The sequence below is a fragment of the Agelaius tricolor genome, unplaced genomic scaffold (genome assembly GCF_023055355.1).
Source record: "Agelaius tricolor isolate 1412-34295 unplaced genomic scaffold, bAgeTri1.0.p SCAF_1, whole genome shotgun sequence".
NCBI classification, from domain to species: Eukaryota; Metazoa; Chordata; class Aves; order Passeriformes; family Icteridae; genus Agelaius; species Agelaius tricolor.
In genome coordinates, this window is record NW_027269261.1 from 85,611,266 (window position 1) to 85,633,235 (window position 21,970).

Below are 21,970 nucleotides of genomic sequence, written 5' to 3' on the forward strand. Positions count from 1 at the left end.
TATGGGAATTTGCAGGGCACTTGTCATTGGAATACCTTACTAATGCACTTCAGGTAGGTGTAAAGGTCTTTATCTGGTCCACTTTTCTTATTTACTTGTGTAGCAGGGGGCATGTACTGATGACCTTTAAGAATAATTGCTGCATGCCAATTTTGCTAAATATAAAGCTAGATATTAGCTGTAAAACTAAATTAAAAAAAAAATCAAAATTCCCTTTTCCCTCTCTTGATTTTGTCTATAGATTTTTTTTTTAATTCTTATTGTTTAAATTTTTTTCTGGGCATTGGTGTTTCAGTGGCAAAGGTGCAGAGGCTGCTGTCAGTACAACCACAACATACACCCAATGTGTGCCTCTTTAAAAGGTCATGATTTAGGCAACCAAATTGACTGGAGTTTTTGTGTAAAATGTAGATATCTGTGGAAAAATGGTGACCAAACTAGAAGATTTCATGATCTTTCTAGGTCTTTGTTTCTTTGGGAAACAATGAACTGTATGGAAGTTGTTTTTCTGGTAATTAAGGGCTTCAGAAGCAGGCTGAAATGGTTTCTTTATCACATACTGTTACCTGTACAATTTAGCTTGCATATTCTCCTGAAGTTTACACTTAAATTACTCTCTTATTCCCAGCTGTCTGTAGCATCAGAGCTTTTAACTTTTATCTTGATATTATCATGGATGGAGCTTTCTGGCTCTGAAGTGATCAGAGATCACTTGTTATGCAGATGAACAAGCTGAAGAGCAATTTCATAGCAGCAATTCTGAATGAATCAGAAGTGCAGTGAGGATTAACAGGATTGTCAAGCTGTGTCTTGCTGAGAAGTACACCCATCCACTAGATACATCTTTGCCTACTTCCAGTGATCCTGCATCACAAAATATTCAAAACATTTCCTAATCTAGTTCTGCACACAAGTAAATGCATGTACTGTGTCCTAACTGCTGAATTCAGTCAAATTTTAAAAGTATGCAAGTATTACATGCTTATGATGCATGTACAATGAATGTGATTGGCGTGGAACTAAATGCTGAGACATGTTTCTCAAAAGCATTGAAAAGTGTTTCCTGAGCAGAGTGCAGTATTTTTAGTGTTGCAGATGAAAGTTCTGTCATTGTTACAGTGGGTCTAATGTTTGTAGATAAAGGGCTCAGGTGGTTGACAAGTTGTTGATAAATTTAGGTCCAAAGCTATTTGAAAAAAGAAAGTGCTCATTTCTTAAAAGTATTACAATATCATTGCATTTAGTTCTATTTCTATGAAAACATCCTTCCTGGTAAATCAGTAATGTCTAAATTAGTGTGATGTGATGTGATGTGATGTGATGTGATAAAAAGATATCTCTGGTAACCTAAAAACTGCATCATTAGAATTTGAATCAATACTTTTGCAAACAGGGCCTCATGGACAAGTCATGCAACCAAGTAAAGCTGTGCTGGTTTTAAGTGGGTTCCTGAGAGATTGCAGGATTTCTGTGCAGGAAGATATAGCAGGACTGATTTTCAGATCTTACTTACCTAATTTCTTTGGACATGTATGCCTGATTGGTGGGTATACACTTAATTTCACATTTGAGAGAAATAATCAGGAAATTAGGAGAATGTCTGCTAATTTTCTGTCAGAGGTGGGTTACTTTATTACACGTCATTGAAATGATTATGTTTTGTAAGCTTAATAGCTTAATTCTGTCACAGAAGTTCAGAGTCCTGTCAAAAAATTGTTGTTTTATAAATCACACCCGGAGTAGAAAATTGGTAATTCCCACATTTGGATGGACTGGAGAATAACTTTGTAATGTTCCTAGGCTTTAAGGATTCTGTAAAATATTTCTTTTCCACACAAATATGAATACCAATTTTCCAATGAGTTCTAATATTCTGATTAGCCTGTTGTTTAAAAGTGAATCTACCTTTGTAGGCTGGAGGCATTGGCAAGGCAGGATTTTTGTATCATGCATGGCAAAAAGATTGATCCAAGACTAGTGCAAACCAAGACTATTGACAATCTTTTAACTTAATTTTATAATGGGAATAATAACGTATGCTTTGGAGAGTGAAAATTTTAAACATTATTAAAAACTAAAAGCAATTACAGTGACTCAGAAAAAATAAATACAATAATTGAAACTGGAAAAGGCTATAATGAGATTATAATGGTACAATAATAATAAAAACAAACAGTAAGCAAAGGCAGATTATGCTCTCAAATATGTAAAGCTCCTGACAATAGCTGCTGAAAAGAAAGGGTAAGATGGATAGGGAACATTTTGGAAACTGATGGTGCAGTAATTGGCTGTGAGCAGTGCTGCAGAAACACTACAAGCAGTAAGAAACTGCCCTTTTGGAGAAGAGGGCCAAACTGAGCTATCTCTATATGTAGGCTGAGTGGGGCAAGAGGAAGGCAATTTGGGGCTGCAATCCCCTTTTTGGGGGTAATCTGAAAGCAGGATGTGTTTTGAATTACTTGTGTTCAGTCATAACCTAATCTCCCATAGTACTAATTCTGGCCTGTGATAATATCTTATTTCAGCAGTGAAATTAGGATCCAAAAGTGAGCAATTAATCAAGAGAGAGATTGAAGTATTGTTCTTCTTTGTACTGTGGTATCTCCCAAAGGTTTTCTGGAACTTCTGGTTACTCTTATTAATGTTTTTACAAATGTACCATCACAAATGTGGGCTGACACTGCCAGAGCTGCCTCCACAAGGGCACTGCTGAGAGGGGATTGGCTGCCTGGCCACGTGCTCCCAAAGTGATTTATGGCAATGCCAACATGGGAAGAGAGTTCTGAGCTGGGCTGATGATCCTATGTTCCTCCCCCACTGTTAAGGTCATGGAAACATCTGTGTGAGCACACAAAAGATGGCAGCAAAGAACCAATCCAGAATAAAACTCACTTTGAATGTGTATTAATTCCCAGTTGTGCAGCTACAAGTCCCACTGTAAAGCCACAAGAACCAAGTGATCAAATGTTGGGGTGCAGAGCTGCCTCTCAGCCATACTGCATGGGGTTCCAGCTTCCAGCACTCAGAGGTCTGCAGTGTTAGGTATTAACAGGGATCTATTCAAAGTAAAGAAATAACTTTTGTTTTCAGACATTACTCACTAGATCCAATTTATGATTTATCTCTTCACGTCATGTCTCTCAGATTTAAGTCCAACCATGTGGTTTATACTGAAAGGAGTATTTTGTTTGACCGAGAATTGCAAAACCTCAGGATCTTTTGCTTTTACTGGGCCAGTAGCCAGATATTTGTGTCCCTTACAGCAGTTTGAGAGGAGCTCTTCTTCATCTTAGAGAATGCACAGGTTCCACTGCCTAGTGCATTTTTTACACAGATTTTGTGTTGATTTGTTTTTCAGGTTGCTTCTCTAAGTTCTTCTTTTTTCCTTCCTTTTTGTTACTCTCACATTTCGTTTTCCATTCTCTTTTCCTTTTTTTCCCCTTTTAAATTAGAAATTATAGGTAGGTTTTCAACCAGGCTGTAGAACCTAGGCTACTTCTGTACTAGCAAACAAAGCATGCAGTGCAAACATCCAAATATCACCTACAGATCCAGAGATATTGTTATTTTCCAATCCACAGATTTTAATATTTTCTGTGTTGAATCGTTAACATTGAGGGTTTTTTCCACTGCAGTTTTTACTTGGGGCCAAAACTATGTGTGTCTCAGGCAATTCCTAGACAAGGACAAGTGGTAGCTGAGGATAAGGACAGAACCTAACAAGAGCTTCTTGGATGCAGCCACTCTTATTTTAGAGGAAATGTCCGGAAAATTGCCCGGGCAGGTTATGCATGTCACCCTCACAGGAAGCAGATGCTCCTTGGTGAATTTTGCTTGCTGGTGTTGCTGTGGCACAGGTCTTTGTGTACAGAAAAGGGATACTGGGGAAGGTTGTGAATGACCTTGGCCCTGGGCTGAATAACAGCAGGTCTGTCTATGAGCTGGATTCAGAGGTTCTTGCTGTGAAAGTAGAAGAATAATGCTGAGTATCCTAAATTCCTGATGATGATCAGGTTCATCCTTTTTGTTTCATTTCCAACCTGTCACAGCACTGGTTCTCTATTTTGGTGCTATTTTCTTCCCCCTCTGCCCCTCTTCCTCAGGCTCCTCGCTCCTGGTTCACTCCTTGCTGAGGAAGTTTGAGTCTCTACCTCTGAACTTCCCATTGCACTCAATACTGGTGTTCCCTGGAAACAAGACGTACTTTGAACCCAGTTTTTTAACTTGAATGTTATTACTGAGAGGACCCTTTTTTATTTTAGAAACATTTCTGAGTGGCAATCTGAGCCAACCAAAGCAAAGCTTAGCTTCAAATGTTTGGGTCAAGGCAGTAAATTATATATATTATTGCCTTCATGCTCACTTTGCTCCAGAAAGGCTGTTTGAAAAGTTGTGTATCTGTGTAGAAAACTTAGTGCCTGGAAAACCAGGTCACAACCTCTTGGTAATCTTATACACACCTCATAATAATGATAATAATAATAGACATTGCTCATATATGGGCATTTGAGCCTCTCAAGAAAATTCTTAATATATGACCTAGAAGCTCATATGCCCTGAATTCTTTTTTCTTCTCAGTGGTCTCACAGACATCTGATGTCTTCGTGTTAACAAAGCAGTCTGTGTACCTCATGTTTAAAAAGGCAAACAAAGCTGACAGTGACTTACTTTATATAGAGTAGAGGCTCTAAAGGTCTTTTTCAATTGATAACTTTATTCAAGCCATATTTTCTGTACTGATCTTTGGCCATTTTTTCATCAACCACTTTTTGTGTTCTTTACATCTTGGCACAGTGGTAGTGCCTCTGCTGGTGGGAACGCGGGATTTGAAAAGGGCACGGATACTGAATCATGCACATCTTGTAGTCTGATGAAAAACATGTACAGTGTCTTACAAGTTGCTCCCAGGAGAATTTTACTTAAATGTTAATAAGGCACAGTAGTAATGCATTAGCAGCATCCATGAGAATAGCTGAGGGTGAACTAGCAGTGCTGGGAATGGGCCAGGTTAGGTCCTGCCACTGTCCTGCCAAGGCAGAGGTGTCCCATGCCTGAGTGGTTGCTGCTGTGTGGCCTCCAGAGAGGCCACATTCTGCCAGCTTGTTCTCAGCTTCTGCCAAATGAACCTAATTAAAACAGGAATACACATTTTATACTGGGGCTACGCATAGCTACCTCTGTGCTTTAAGGAAAATGACAAAATTGTATATAAACAGAAAATCTGGAGGGACTGAGAAGGCAGTAATTTTTCCATTCATAGATTTATTGCTGTAGTAGGGAAGATTATAACCATGTCACCTAGACTAGTGACATCTGAGTTAGTTGAACTGGTTTTGTGTGCTCACTGGGCAGCTCTGTGGCTTTCTGATCTTGTTGACATGGAGGACAGTGTGGAATTCCTCCAAGATCAACTATGACCAGTATTTTTGACCTCAAATATAAAACTATAGAGTTACAGTAAGATACTTTTGTGTGGAGAAAGGACTTGCATGCAGCATTTTAGCTTTTTAGTGTATGAACTGTTTCCTCTTGTTTCCAGTTTATGTAAATGTATATTGCAATTCACAGATATTGTTACTTTTTTAAATTAGGATACAACCATAATTTTTTCCCTAATTTCTGTCAAATGTAAAAATCCTCCAATTAAATGTTAGTAAGAAACTTTTTCTTGTTTTCTTGTCTCTATAGTATTAATTTTCCGTTATGTGGGAATAGAAGAAAAAGACCTTATTATTGTTATTTCTGTTAAGATTCCATACACATTCTTCATGACAGCACCTTAATTTTGAATATTGCAAGGTGAAGGGAAATAATTAAACTTTAATCTGTTCTGTTGGATATATGACTAAAAGCCATGTTAGGAAAATAGCAAATGCAAATTTCTTTCAGAAAACTTGAAAACTGAAGAAAAAGGCATTTTAATATTCTTACTTTAATATTTTCAACTAATGTAAGTATCTCTTATAATTTGATTTTTGTGGAGACTTCTGGAGAAGTCTCAATTTTACTACAGCATGGTTTTATAGAAAAGAAAAAAAACAGAGGCAGCAAACATTATTTACTCCAGTGTTCACAATACTCTGAAAGTAGAAGTAAAAAAAAAGGAGACAGCCTCTGAGCAAGAGAGGCTGCAGTTTTACTTTCAGTCATATTAGATCTGTAGCTACTTTTCCCCTTTCCACTCATTTGTATGCAGCTGGACTGGAGGAAACCTCTGCAAGGAGGTCTGTATGGGCATCAGTGGTGCAGAAGAAAACATTCTCCTTTATTAAAATGTGGTCCATTGCAAAGTAGGAGCCCCGTGGAGAGCAAAGGTACAGTGATGTTATAATTAGCATAGCTATACTCAGGTAAAGTGAACATCCAGCATCAGGAAATTATATATAACTGATTGAACTCAGCATCTTGAAAATCAGGTTGTTAAATGAACTTTAGTGACTGGGAATTTGATGTTTAGCTGTAGTTCACTTTCTCCCACCACTCCCACCAGTAATGTAGATATTTTGCCTAAAAACATCTGTTCTGTTGCTTGTTCCTGAGAGAAAAAAAGATGTCCTTCAGTGATACTTGATGAGCATGTTTGGAAACCTTAGTTCTAAAATAAGGAGAAATTATTTTTCATGCCTACTGGTTCAAGCAATGCATCCCTTATAAAAAAACAAACAAAGAATAATTTCATTTGGGAAAGACCTCTAAGTTCTGATCAAGACCCATCATTAACTCAGTGCTGCCAAGTCCACTATTAACCACGACCCTCTGCACCATATCTACACATCTTTTAAATATCTTCAGGGACAGTGATTCCACCACTTCTCTGAGAAGCCTGTTTCAATGTTTGACAACCCTTTTGGTGAAGAAATTTTTCCTAATATCCAAAATAAACCTTCCCTGTTGCAACTTGAGGCCATCTCCTCTCATCCTACTGCTTGTTAGTCAGAAAAGAGACTGACCCCCACCTCTCTACACCCTCCTGTCAGGCAGCTGTAGAGAGCAATGAGGTCTCCTTTGAACCTTCTGTTCTCCAGACTGAATGATCACAGCTCCTTCAGCTGCTGCCCACCAGACTTGTGCTCCTGACCCTTCACCAGCTCCACTGCCCTTCTCTGGACTCACTCCAGCCCCTCAATGTCTTTCTTCTAGTGAGGGACCCAAAACTAAACACAGTTTAGTTTTAGGATTCGAGGTGCAGCCTCACCAGTTCTGAGTACAGGGGGACAATCCCTGCCCTGGTCCTGCTGGCCACACTGTTGCTGATTTGGGCCAGGATGCCACTGGCCTTCTTGGCCACCTGGGCACACTCTGGCTCATGTTCAGCAGATGTCAACCAGCACCCCCAGCTCCTTTTCCACAGGGCAGCTTTCCAGACACTCTGGCCCCAGCCTGCAGCACTGCAGGGTGATCCAAGGGCAGGACCTGGCACTTGTTCAGGTTGAACCTCATAAAAGTGGCCTCAGGCCATCAGTCCAGCCTGTCCAGGTCCCTCTACAGAGCTTTCTTACTCTCCAGCAGATCAACATTCCCACCCACAGTGCTTGCCAGGAGAGCTTGGCTGCTGTCTGCATTGAATGAAGAAGTCTGGGTCATTTTAAGCCCCTTGCTGAAGCACAATGAGTTCACTGCAGTGGTCCAAGGGGAAGTTATTCAGTTCTGCCACTTCTCAATGATGCAAGGGCTTTAGCAATCACTGTAGAGCTTTCAGCCACCTTTTCTTCGAGCTTTGGAACTAAATATTTTTAAAATAAGAAATTGAAGAATTCTATTTATTTTCTTTAGTTCTATACAGACAAATGATGATTATCTTGTGTCTAAAGCTCCAGTGCAATGCCATTTCCTTCAGGGGTGCTAGCCACAGCTCCACTGTCCTTCAGTAAGGAAATGACTTCTGTAGCTTCCTGAGGAAGCTGATTTAACTCTTAAAGTTAGTGCCAGATGGGTAAAGCAGTGTGTACACACTCAGGACACTGCACAACAAACAGGAAAATAAGCCAAGAGAAGTCACAGTGAACAATCTAAAGGAAGCTGTTGATCACAAAGAATACTTTATTAGTAAAAATGGATTAAACTTCTGAGAATACCACTTGAGCATCATGCATTAACTTCCTGCAGTATGAAAGAAAATTGTTGCTTGGTCTGCATGCCTGGTCATTGTAGGCCCTCCCAGCCAGGAGGCTCTTCAGAACACCACTAAGCAGTTGCAATTTGTGCTTTATGAAAAAGCTGTCCTGAAATAAATCATCCCAGAATCACCCATTGTAGCACTGAAATCACTCTGATTTGGTGAATGCCGTCTTTCACAAATTCCCTATAGGCTGAAATGGATCAAGACATTAACGTGAGCTTGTGGCTTAAACTTAGGACATTGAGACAAGAGATATATCACCATCAGGTAAGTTTTCTCCATAACAGAATTATCAGAAGCCTTGCATTTCAGACATGCCTTTGCACATAGCAAGATACTACATACTTTATTTGGAGTACCAACTACCAACCAGACAGATACTTTTAGATATTGTTCTTAGCTTATATATAAATTTGGAAATTTACTATTCCTATTTTGGACTGAAAGTGCACTTCTCAATGTGTCTCTGCTCTGGCTGTACTCATGAATAGTTGATTAATAACAGGTTTGTATGTCTATCCATAATGCATACTTGCCTAGGCAGACCTTTTCTCTTGCTTCTATATATTTCACCAATAGATGGAGTAGAAAGAGCCATAAATTCTTTAAAGATTCATTCAGATGATAGCCTAATTGTAAAGTAATTCTGGCCTGCAAGAAGTTATGTAATATAACACAAGCTTTTACATTTGTAAATTAAATAAAAATACATGCAAGTGTCTTTACTAAACAAGGTATTTGACAAAAAGACTTCCTTTTACCTCAGCTATTCTTTGGTGTCCTAGCATTAAAGAAATTTTTTTGGAATATACTATTGTACACAGCTGTTTGGTAGGAGGAAGTGGGGGTGTCTTCAGTGAAACACATAAGTTTTGCATGCAAAAAGTACTATTTTTGTTGTGCATTAATATTCAGTTTTGTTAAGGTAGATCAAGAAGAAACAAGTTCTGTGATCAGCAGATTCTTGACAGTAATCAATTAACTGACATTGAGTTCCATGATTCATATTTAGTATAAAGCCTGCACAATTAAGTGCAATGTGTACTTCTCAGAGAATAAAATGAAACCAAACATGATGCAGGGATTTCTTTTTTTCTTTTCCTTTTCACTATTATATTGTCATGCTTTGTTATTCCTGAGTCTCCCTATCATGAAATATGAAATTAGGTTTGTTCAGATTTATCTACTTGGCATTCTTGAGCTTTGTGACATAGGAACTATGAGTTTAATGAAAATGTTTAATTATTTTTATTCATTTCGTACTTCAGTAATGCAGTCTTCAATGGATAAAAGAACCAGGCTTACTGAACAGAGTTTAGACAGAGTGAATAATAAAATATGCTTTCTCTTTAGAGATTAAATGAATAACCACTGTCTAGTTTAGTAATTGTAAGTGTCTTGCTCTTGCCTGCTTCTCTCTCTATTCTGTTCATGAGTGTCTTTCTCCAAGACAGTGATTTGCAGACTTGATTCCTAAATGGTGATCCTATAATGCCACTGTAATCTGGGCAATGAAAACAGTCCTAGAAATATTATGACTCAAGCATTTAAGCTAGCTTTTGCAGTCTCTCTTCTTCCTCTCTTTTTTACTATCCTTTCATTTTTTCCTTCCCTTTATCTCCCAGAATTGAAAACCATCTAATAAATATAGGCTTGAATATTCAATTACAGCAGAAACATTGGTAGATTCCTATTTTTCCTCAAAGTCTGAAAATGAGGAGAGACTTAAAAGGAAAAAGCTGCCTCTGCCATGGGTGTTCTTCACTATCCCATGCTTAAGGGAGAGGGAGGAGGCAGCTCTCCAAACTTCCTCTACCTCAGAATCAGTTCAGTCATTATTACATAACCACATTCAAGCAGGTTCAGACCCCCCACTTGGCAAGAGCATATGGTGATGTAAGGGGATATTTAATCTGGTGTGCTTCCTTTTTGTTGGAGTGTGGCAATGGCATGTTCCAGGCATTAGAAGCTCCCAGCTGGTGCCATCTCACTACCTTGCCTCGTGTGCATGGGCACCCAGGGCTGACCAGGGAGCAAGTGCTATGTGACCCTTGCTGAAATTAGAAGAGCTGAAGGGTTGACTTGAATTATTGATGGATGCAGTTCCCATGCAGGTTATGCCAACTCTGTGACCCTCTCACCTGCCCAGATCTTGTTCTGCTGTGCCTCTTGTACCTCTCACAGGACATAATGGGACAGCTGGTGCCAGGGTAGCCTCTCTGTGTGAAATTTCTCAGTCTGAGGGTAGAGCAGACCTCTTATCAGGAACTGGGGTGTCTTCTCTAAGCCTGTGGCGGTAGGCTAGCATCATTGGGCTAGAGAAAGATAATTTTGATTTGTGATTTAGGCAAAAGAACTTCAGTCTCTTCAGGGAAAGGTAAGTCAGAAGATTTTCAAAATGATAATGTACTTTTAACCTGAACCCCTTCTGTGATAACTTAAAATGCAATAGCACTAATAAGCCATCATTAGCAATGAAGTCCCTTCCCATTGCACCCAAGAATGTGCTCTAAGGAGTTACGCCTCTTCTCTTCTGAAAGTTGTTGGAGCTCTCCCCCTCTCCCTGTTCTCCTTGAGCAAGAGCCAAGAGTGATGTCTGCCTCCATTGTAAATAATAATAGACCTGGTGGGAATTGCCTGAACCAACAGTTGCCTTCTCTTAAAAAGAGAAATAAGTTTTTACTGAAGTTCATTTCTCCTGGCAGCTTGGGAAGAGGCCAGGTTGCTCATGCTGGTGGTTGCTCATGCTTCAATATCTTCTGCTGCTTATAGCTTGAGTTTGCTGTTGTTTTGTACATTTTGACACTCTCCCAAGTATCTTGTCAGAGATTTTATACCAGGTAGTTTATGTTTGTCCTTTTTACCCAGCGAGATATGGCTCTAAATAAAATACCTGCTCTGAAAGAAAAGAAAATTGGGAACTAGAAAACAAGTCAACCTTTCAACTGAGCAACAAACTGCAGTCATATGTTTGAGGACAGATTTTAGCCCCAGTCTTGAACCACAATTCATCTGTATTTTGACATGCTCCTGGCACAGAACAGACAAGGAACATCAAATATGGCTTCTGAAAGAGCTTTTATGCTGGAGGACTTGTGTAATCCTCCTGTCTGAGACCTGAGAATACAGACTTGCCATAGCTCCTGAGAGCTGGACTAATCATTTCACAGAACTAAAACAGAGTTACAAGATTTTTCTTATGTTATTTTTTCCCTTTAATTCAGAGCCATTGAATTACCAGTTTTCAATGATATTTTTAAAGCAGGGTCTTAAGTGTCTCCTTTTTTTTTTTTTTAATATAAACTTAAGTATTGCTTTCATGGCACATTTTAACTTCAAAAAAAAGTCTGGAATTTTAATATGCATTTTGCAGTCAGAGTAAAATATGAATAGAATTGAAGACTTAAAGATATAAAATATTGTAATTCTGTTGATTATGGACCCAGAATATCTGTTGCAATTGCCTTGCTTGATCTTTTATATAATGTAGTTAATGTGATTTCCTTTAAATAATACTTGTTTGAAATTGACCCAATCTTTTAGGTAGAAAAAAATCTAATTATGATTTTAAAAATAGAGCCATTTTTATAAGAACTTCCCCTTCTCACAGTGTTCCTGATGAACATCTGAGTGACATATTTAACAGCAGTTTACTTTAGTGCCATTTCAAACCCCCAGTAAAACATTTTAGTAATCTTACTACAAGAGCATAAAGAATACTTAGTGTCTTTAAGGGACATTATATTAGTTAAGATTAAATTATTCCTTTTTTCTTAATGTAGTAGTTCTGTAATTTTCAGTCAGATAGTTGTTTTTTGTCTTTATATCTTTTTGTGTACTTGGATTTCCTGTGTATGGCTTTGTTTGGAGTAAAAATCTTCTAAGAAAAACAGAGCAAGACACAAATCACTTAGAGAGTTCCTGAAAATAATGACAAATTTTATACTAAAAATTTTGAAATAAATAAATGTACCATATATTATGCAATTGTAGACAGAAGACAGACTGCTGGATTATTGGTTGTTGGAATTCTTTGTTCATTTTTATTTTCTCCATATGTTAGAGAATTGATACTCTGTCCAGGATTTCAGTGAAGCAACACAATTAAAAGTTCAATGTTTTCCAAATAAAATAGTTTTTAATTGTTTTTTCTCAGGAAGGACTTCTTACAGCTCCACAATAATAAGCATTCTTATGTGCTTCAACTAACCACCCACTCACTTTCTCTCTTTAAAGGATCATCTATCCCAATTACCATTGAGACTTTTCAGTCTCTCATTAAATTTGGAGCAGTAGGCAATTTAATCAGGTGGTGATCAGTGTGATATTACAGAACATGACCTTTATAAAGTGTATCTAACAAATTTGGATATTCTGTGTTACCAAACATACTTAGTGTTTAGTTAGTTTACAGTTCTCTTTGGGAGAAAAAGAAGTGACTCATAGACAGCACTGGTAAGCAAAAAAAAAAAAAAGGTTTTATGTATGTTATTCGTCTTTAATTTGGAGTGTTTTCTCTTGCATGTCAAGCAAATACGAATTTCCACCCCCCATTTGGACAAGTTTGAATCAACCCTGGAGCTGACTGAGGATGTGGGACATTGGTACAGCATCATTCTTCAGATGAATGCCACATTCTGCCTTTTTTTCCCCTAGTCAGAGTGTCACCTCCCATTGCTTGCAGAGAAGGAACCCTCTGCAGATGGAGCTTTACGTGGTGAGCTGTGACTCAGAGCCGCCGTGGGCTGCGAGCGGAGCCGGGGCGGTGGAGCTGCGGAAGCGGAGGGGGTGCTGCAGCCTCTCCCGCCCTTCTGGGGGCTCCAGGGGCTCTGTGCACTGCCAGGGATGCAGCAGCTCCAGCAGCTTCCAGAGGGGCCTTTTCTGGAAATCCCTGCAGACTTAGGGGACTGCTCTGCCAAAAAGTGTGCTTCAGCTAGGGCCAATATGTAGAGTAGGAAATCTGTCAGGCCAAAAGAAGTTTCATGCTGGTGTAGAAGGGTTTGGCATGGCAGTATTGAAGCACACTAAGCCATTCAGTTTGATTGCTGCCTGTGCTCACCAGGAGTTAGGAAATCAGAGCTACCCCAATACCAATGAGACACTGAAAATTTTGTTTGAGTTTATTAAATTTACTTGTGCAGCACAACACAAGCTCTAAAGCAACTATCTTTCCCTAATACTCAGATCACAAATCTGGTTGATTTTTTTTTCCCTGCTCATAAGACTGCAAACACCAATAGTCCTTAAAATTTCTGTAATTTGAAGCCTTAGATTCAAAACCCCAGATCAAGAGCTCAGCCATGGGTCTTTTTATGGGTAATCCCAAGTAGCTAAAACTGTCCACCCATGTGCCATTTGGAAGCTCTAAATCTAGATTTTTCATCACACAGGGTGAATTGCAAGTTAGATAGGTAGGATCTGACTTCTGAGAGGGTGAATATTTTGTTTCTTCTCCTCTAGTACTAAAATAATCAAATGGATGCCCTGCAATATAACATCCAGTGTATTTTTGCATCTCTGCTTTAGATATTAACACGCTCTGAGTATCCAAGTATCTTTTTCATACTATCTTACATTATGTAGTGCAACATTATTTAGTGCTGCCAGCCAGAGAGGAAGAGATGACATCCTCTTCTCTGCATGCAGATCTCTGAATTCCACTAACATAATCCTCATATGTTTCTTCAGCTAGGCCCATCTCATATATCCATATCCAAAGTACAAAAAGTATTTTTGTCAAGGAGTCAGGACTACAAGTACATTTGTGAGGGGTAATTTAAAGGTGGTATTACTATTGCAGTTGAGTCCTGAATCAATTCCTTCTAGGAAAAGAAGGCCAGTTTAATGAGATCAGAATTAACAAAGGTTCACCAGTTTCTTCCCTCTATGGGGTAAAGGAATTAACAAAAAAACACTATGCCAAAATTTAGCATCCTGATTCTACCTTTCATATTTCCCAAGTACATATCCAGGAAGAAAATTCATCAGTTGTCTCTTAGCAACGTGTTAGGCAGCGTTGCAATTTTTCATGTGACTCTAAAATAAATAATTTATCTCACGTAAAAAGTGAGGGCTCCTATGTTGAATGGTGGATTAGTTTGTAAAAGGCAGAAGATTTATATCTGATTATTTTGACTCCTTACTATGAGTCTTGTCTGGGAATGCTGCTCATCAAAAACTCACATTGAAATGGGAAGAGAAAGGTAAGATTAAGAAACAGAATGCTTTTAATATCTTACAGCACATAAAGTTACCTATAAGTCTTTTAAAAAGATATTGCATTCAGTAGAGCAATGTTTTAAGGGATGTACCTTTATCCTTATTCAGATATGTCAATTACTGATTAACACAAGATGAATTGAAGAAAGGTCTGGAGGGGATTTTACAGATGTCCTAGTCATGAGAAACTTTACAAAAAGCTTGTGAAGCTGCCCACAGATTTGAAGCTGTGAGAAATCTGAAATGCCATGGATGACTACGAAGCTACTTAAAATTTCTGAGGTTAATGGGCTGCATGGTAGGGATTATGAGCATCACTTAACTGCTCTGCTTTTACAGAACAGACTTTTCCGCTTCTAATAACATTAATTATGAAGCATATCTATTCTGAGATGACATAATGGATGCCATTGTTCCATTTATGAAAACATTTGATGTTTACTAGTGTTGGTGAAGGGCAGCATATTGCATAGTCCTGCTATACCTAATTTTCTGTTGTACATAATACAACACTATTTCAGATACACTTTATTTGAATGCCAGTAGAACACCACTGTTTTCTTCTTCACCTTACATACAGTAAAAAGCTATTCTCACTTTTTTTATAATCAGGAAATCAAAGTACACCTCATCTCATGCCTTCATTATTATAGAAAATGAGTGACGGCCTTCTTCAGCCTAGTGAGTATTCTTTCCAAAGAAATTCAGTCTGATTTTCAACATCTGAAAGTTCCACATTATTACTTTTTCTCCAACAGGTCTCCTGGCTTTTATCCCCTGCAGAACTAATTTGGACTAAACAAAGACATAAGCAAACTTATCAAGTGTCTGAGATGAACATAAGAGCTGGTAGATGGCAACAGCTACAGAGAATAGAGCTCCATTTTCAAAACAGTCATAAACACTTACATCTTCCCACCCTTTTTCCTCTGAGAAATGTAGATGGGAGCCTTTCAGTTTGGTCCTGGATGTGCAAATACAGCTATATTATTAAAGACCACTGAAAATTAGTATTTTTCAGTTTTGGTATTTTGTTCTTGTTACCATAAGCAAATGAAACCAGCAGACAAAGGCCTCTTTCACTGACAAAAAGCTCTCACATATCAAAAAGCTCTTTCTACAGAATGATAAAATTACATCAAATATTTGTTGCCTCCATTCAGAGGGTTATTAGTCTAAGATTTGAATAATTCCTAGAATTTTACTGGTGTCCCCTCACCCCTGTATTATTGATGCAGATTTTCTGGGATGTTCCCAACTTCCACCCCATTCTGAATTACTGGAAATGTTTGGAATTGAGAAGGTTTTTTCAGTTACTATAAGGAGAGCAAAATTTAGAATACAGTAGAGACTGAATACACCTCACTACTTTAGGAACTGAAGATCCCTTTTTCTCAGATGTGTAAATCTTAACAGATCCTATCAGGTTCAAAGCTTAAGTAAAGTACATATTCTAGAAGTTTTGTCATTTGAGCTGCATTTAGCCATTTCTGAAATCTTGTGAATAAAACATTCCCTGCCTCTGCCTTACAAGCAAGGAAGCATTGATTTGGAGACAAGTGCTTCGAGATGTGCTCTACTGTTCATCACTCTGAGGTACTAAATTGCAGAAAGCCCTATAATGTTTTGCTCCCTCATGCCCATCCCTAACAAACTGTTTTATAGAAGGTTTAAATTATTAATATTGCAACAATAAAGCTCACAGCTACTACTCAGCTCCTTAGTTGGCTGCTGGATAAAATTCTCTTCCCACAGTGGTGGGCACACTAGTAATACATTAGCAGATTGGGTTAAAGACAAACCTCCCAAAAATGGTGGATATGGAAGAAGTGAAAATAAAAGCTCAGAAAAAAACTTGGAAATTGTTGGTATTAAGTGTGTCTAAAGCACTACAATTGAGGAAGGACCTTAAGGATGCTCCTTGTGGTGTCAGTGAATGTTTAGTTTTGGTTTCCTTTGAATGATCTCTCTGCAAATGAAAAAAACCAAAATGCAATCTTTGTTCCCTGAACTGAGAAGTATCTTTGAGCCTTTTACACACACACCTTTTGAAAATGTCTTTTCAATCCACAGTTCTATTTTGGCATGGACGCAGTCTTCTGTGACACATCTTTAAAGTTGTTTTGAGTTAGGGATACATATATATTTAGCTTAGTACTGGCTGAAGATTATCCTGTTTCTGGTGGTCTATGCAAGATGTATCCAGTCCATGAAAAATACCTTTCTATTAGAGAGAAATCTATCCAGTTTTATTATTTTGAGAAAGAGATTGTTTTCTGAATCCAATAGGGCTTTTCTTGCCACCTCATTGAAGGGTGACCCCATTAACCTTCATGATTTGGGAAGTATGAACAAAGGCTACTGCTGCAGTGAGTGCTCTTTCAATAAAAAAGTGCTAAGAGTCTGCAAAGTGCAGGGTTACTATCCTTTCCATTTTTATTGTAAGTAGATGTGCTCTTTAATGGGGCTCTGTAGGAAAAAAACATCCCTTTTCAAATGCCATTAGTCCAAAGCAACTGTGATGTCCAGCCCCCAGCTAGACTGAGCACCACCCTGCCTACCCTGGGGTCTGTGGCTGGTGTGCCCAGCTCTGTGGAGTGGAATGGAATGGAATGGAATGGAACAGAAGAATAAATTATTTTAATTGGAAGGGACCTCCAATGATCACCTAGTCCAACTGTGTGACTAGCTCAGGGTTGACCAAAAATTAAAGAAGTTATTAAGTGTAGTCTTGTTACTAAGGACCTGTGTATATACATGCCCATAAGCTGTATATTTTCCTCCTTGAAGCCAAACAGATTGTGACTGCAATTCTTCTTGGAGGCATTCAAGAGAAATTACAGATATGGAGGAATAGCAAAGCATTTATTTTAACCCTGTGCTGTAAAGTGTGTAGCCATTAGGATGGTCATATATAGCCTTCCTCTTCCCTCCCTGTTGGCTGTATTGCACATGTTGTCACTGCAGCTCACATTCAGAGACTGTGTTGTGTACCTAATGCTTCACAGTCACTCTGAAATCATCACTAAGGGTTGAACCCAGAACACTTTTGTGAGTTTGTGTCAATGAATTCAAAAAGGTTACGCTAGGCCCAGGTGTTTTTGGCATTCAGATTGATGTTACGGGAAAATCCCATCAAACAAGGTAATTCTGGTGTCCTGAGCTAAGCAGAAGAAACTATTAATGTTCCATGTGAGGATCCAGAAATGAGCTCTGTGTTAAGAAATGTAGAAGCACACCTATTCATGTAGTAGTTTTTGAATGCTAGGAAGTTATATGGTAGGAAATAGATTAAATTCTTACTGTTATCAGCACACTAGTATAATACAATATGACAATAATTTACCTCATTTCATGGGTTTTTAAAATTTCTATCTTAAAAGCCAAGTGATGTGAGACTTCTTTTCTGTGCTACCTTCTGTTGCATCCTTAGTCTGAGAAATTGTAGGACTCTGGGTCAGAAGACAGTCACTGAGATCTTTCTAGTACCTAGAAAGTCTGTAATTTTGTTCTGTATTTATCTCCCAAAGTGGCCCAGGAGGCAAGAACAGGGTCTCCCAGTTGCCAGCAGGTTCCCTGGCATCTCTTTTCATTCAAGATGCTCAGGGATTTGAACTGGGATTAGCTCAGTGGGTCAGACCCAGGTGCTAAAAGCACCAAGGCTGTGGGTTCAATCCCTGCGTGGGCCATTCACTTAAGAGCTGCACTTGATGATCCTTGTGGGTCCCTTCCGAATCAGAATATTCCATGATTCTGAACTAATAATGCACTTCTGGAGCTGGAGCTGTCAGAGCTGTCCTTACCCAGGCTTTCCAGCAAGGTCTGTATGTGAAAGGATTTGACTCTAGCTCTTGGAAATATATAGCCTCTCCAAGAATCTATCTGCCCTCCTATGAAATAGCAACAAAAAAGCACACATATGTTCACAATGATATTTTAGGGGTTAAGTAATTAATGTGTTGAGTAGCTTAATGCAGAAGCACTTTGTATGATTAAGTACTTACATACTTAATTAGTTTCAGAATTTGATAATGTTCTTCGTGGCCTCCTGCTGTGGTTCATTTAGAACTTCAGCTTGGTCTTCCCATGGGACTATAAAGGATGTTGTGCCCAGAACACAACTACAGCCCTGGTTTCAGTCCCACCAAAAGCAACAGGACATATTAGCTATTGGGGATTTTCAAAATCCCGTTTCTTTGCAAAAATCTTGGAACCCAGAGGAAATACTAATGCAATTGGACAGGACTGTGCTCATGACTGTTCATAATTCAAAAGCAACTACTTCTTTTCCTAGCACTCCTCTTGATCATTGGGGCTAAAAGCCTATGCCAAAGAGACACAGACAGACTCAGGCCCAATTCCTGAATCTAACTGCAGAAATAAAATGTGGTTGTGCAAGTTTGTACACCTGCACAGCCATGGCTTAGTTTTCCAAGCAGCTCTTCTTGCTGAAGATATTGCAGATATGGCACTAAAAAATGCAGTGCTGACTGCAAAATAGCTGGTAATCACAAGAGAAAAAAGGGACCACTGTCCTTGTACATCTCAGGCATAAAGAGAACTCTTTGGTGAACATTGCTGCACTTCAGCAAAGGAAAGATGGAGTTGTAGTCCCTTGTGTGATAGGCTCAAATAATGCTCGTTAATGCCAAACTCAGATTTTGGACACAGCGCCTTCAATGAGAGGGGCAAATATACATTTTGATGTGAAGAGCAGACAGTGATGAGTAACATTTAATGACAAAATACTGCCTGCCCTGTTTTTTTTCTACAACTTAAAGAGAAGAAGGAAGAGAGAGTATTTCTGGATACAATGTAGATGTATCTCTTCCAAACTGAAAAACTTGTGAAAACTGGTAATGCTTCCCACCTTGAGGCCACCACACTTGCAAAAGCTTCAAGTATTTTAGCCACAGCAATTGTTCTTTAATGTCTGAGAATCCTGACTGTAGGTGGGCAGTCACCTCTGAGCTTCAGACTTAGCCTATTCATCTATGGAAACACTGAAACTCACTCTGCTTTTAACTTTTGTGCACTTTCTATCAGTCCACTTGCCCTCATCTTCCTTCAGCTGTTAGCTCTCTTCCTCGTGGCTAGCATAATGGAGCCTGATTTCAGATTGTGGCTTCTAGATGCTATGGAAACAGAAATAAATATTTTTACTTTTGGTTTTTTTTTTTTTTTTTTTTGTCTTTCTTATTATATAAGTGCATTAGTAACAATGCATGGCACAGGGAATGCAGTAATCGAATGTGCTGTGCAGAGCTTACTCTTTGTTGCTTAGCAATTAAATGTATGCACGTAGCAGCAGCACTGACAAAGATGCTAATAAAAAGTGACAAGTTATATCTCCAGAAAAAATTACAGGATTAAGAAAAAAATATCTGTCAAGATACTGGAGCAACAGCGAATGGTACATATGGATAGATCGTGTCCCTCCTGAAGGCAAGATCTTCAGGTACTGACCACTAGAGGGGCTGAGATGATGGAAATAGAAGGTATCCACATTTATAGCATGGGCTACAGACACACAGTTGTGCAAACATCATGGTAAGGCTTTCTGTTGTTGTTGTTGTTGTTCCTCTATAATTTGTATTTATTTATATCCATAAAGTGTCTAGAAACATGTCCTGTTTCCTTTGTTTCATTTTTCTCCTCGTTATTCAGGTTTGCAGATTTTTCACAGCCTTTCTGTCTATTGAATTTCTGACTTTGCTAGCAGATCCTTGTGTCACAGTATATGGTTTTATTTATATAACATGATGCAATCTTTTGTGTTAATGTGAATAGAATTCTCTTTAAGACTGGTTCTTTAAGAATACTAAACTGCTTCTCTTTATTTATTTACTTATTTATTTTTTATTTGGAGCAAACATGAAACAGAGGAACTGCACTGTAGGCTGCAATTCTCAAAAAAGCCCAGCATTTAAAGACTTCTTTCTATGTGGGATTTGTATGTTTAACCTTTCGGTCCTTCTCTCTCATTTTTAATCTTCCAAAATCTGTGTCACTTGTGTTGTGCTCAGGTAGTGCATTGCTTCTTGAGCTGGTTAATACTGATTATACACTTGCTCTGCTGTGGATAAACACAGTCATCAAAGGGTTTTTTAGCGCTTTTTCCAAACTGGCTTGACATGTTGTTGCATGAAATTATTTTTACTACATTTAAAGAATCATTTACAGGTTCAAAGTAAGTACTCTTAACACATTTATTAGTATCTGTGGTATTTAGTAAATATTTCTAGTTATGTGGAGGATTGAAATAGTTTTTCTTCTAATAATTCCTTCTGCATTTTAGAGCTTTTCCTCATTAGATTTCTGCTCACCAAAGTGCTGATTCTGCACTTGACAGTCTGCCTGCATAGTGAATTGCAGGATCTGGGCCCAATTTTGATCTATTTATATTATAGTCCATTTCATTTTAGCTGAATGAAAGTACTAATTTGGCTGTACTTGCTTTCAGCATTATCTCAAGTTGTGCCAAATCATCAGACAGTCCATTTGGAGTTTGGCGGGCTTTGCTGAAGCTCCTGAATTTTTGGTCAAGTGCTATTGAAAAAATGTGATTTATAAAAAAAGTAGCCTAACTCTTGGCTTGGTTCAGCAATTCTGGGTCTTTATCTCCAGCTTTAGCAAATAAGATGGACCCTGAATCAGTGCAGATCATGCTGTATTCTGTGTTAACAAAATGAATCGGGCTTCTTTTAATTAATGTACTATACCCACTAAGAAATAAAAATGAAAACATGCAGTAAAAATAATAGTTAAAAATTGGAACATTCCTTGACTTTCCCCCCCCACCTTCATTATGACTGTATTCATAGAACAGTTATTGAGATAACACTCTACACAGAGCAATCCTGTTATATGATGCAAACAGCAGAAGGCTATTCAATGAGGTTTTTTTTTGAGCTAGTCCACCTTATGATCACTTCACTTGTTCTGTATTTTTCCAAAAAGGAGTCTTTTAGCATTAGTTAAGCAGGCAGAAATTATCTTGTACAGATGCAACTATATTGCATCCCCAATCAGTGAAGGTAAGGAAATAAGCATGTAAGATAGAAAAAAACCAAGAAGAGCAGCAGATCATTGTGGTGAAATATTTTATGTGCATTTGGTTGTGATCTTTTTAACAAGATGTTTTATATCTAGTTCAGGACACTGAATCAAACATCCAGAAAAGAGAAGATTTGAATCCACTGGGGTATTATAAACCAAAATTTTCCTCTTCCTCCTACTCTAGTAAATGCTATCATGGCAAAATAAGCTTTGAGAGAATCACTTTGATTTGTGAAATACTTTTCTCCAAAGGCTGCATTTTGAAAGCTATTTCCAAATAAGCCTGTGCTACCCAGAAGTAGCAGAAGTATTTCATGTTCCAAAAGGATTTTTTAAAACATATTCATGTATTCCTTCCTTCCCACATTACCTGCAATGACATGAAAACACGGTGTGTGTGTGTGTGTATACATGTATGTATGTGTGTATACATGTATGTATGTGTGCATATATAATGCAAAAGGGAAAAGCAAATGCTTTACAGAAATGTCTACTTAAATGTCTGCCTGAAAATGTATGCAGTACATTCTTTTTTTAAATAGCCTCCTCCTGGTAATACCTTCACTCAGATTC

At 38.3% G+C, this 21,970-nt stretch overlaps 1 protein-coding gene across 21 annotated transcripts in view; it reads left to right on the forward strand.

Annotated features, from left to right (window-relative positions):
- Positions 1–21,970, forward strand: part of DLGAP2 (DLG associated protein 2) — a 456,578-nt gene that overhangs the window by 101,055 nt on the left and 333,553 nt on the right. For 7 of the 21 annotated variants that reach the window (XM_071441815.1, XM_071441925.1, XM_071441935.1 and 4 more), the window contains exon 1: positions 19,502–19,888. The exons of 8 other annotated variants lie outside the window; for them this stretch is intronic. In XM_071441815.1, the coding sequence (XP_071297916.1) occupies positions 19,886–19,888 (3 nt within the window). In that variant the 5' untranslated portion in view covers positions 19,502–19,885. Of the gene's footprint in view, positions 1–19,499; positions 19,889–21,970 lie in introns of those variants that run through there. 6 more of the 21 variants (XM_071441798.1, XM_071441806.1, XM_071441843.1 and 3 more) reach the window with 2 other exon arrangements.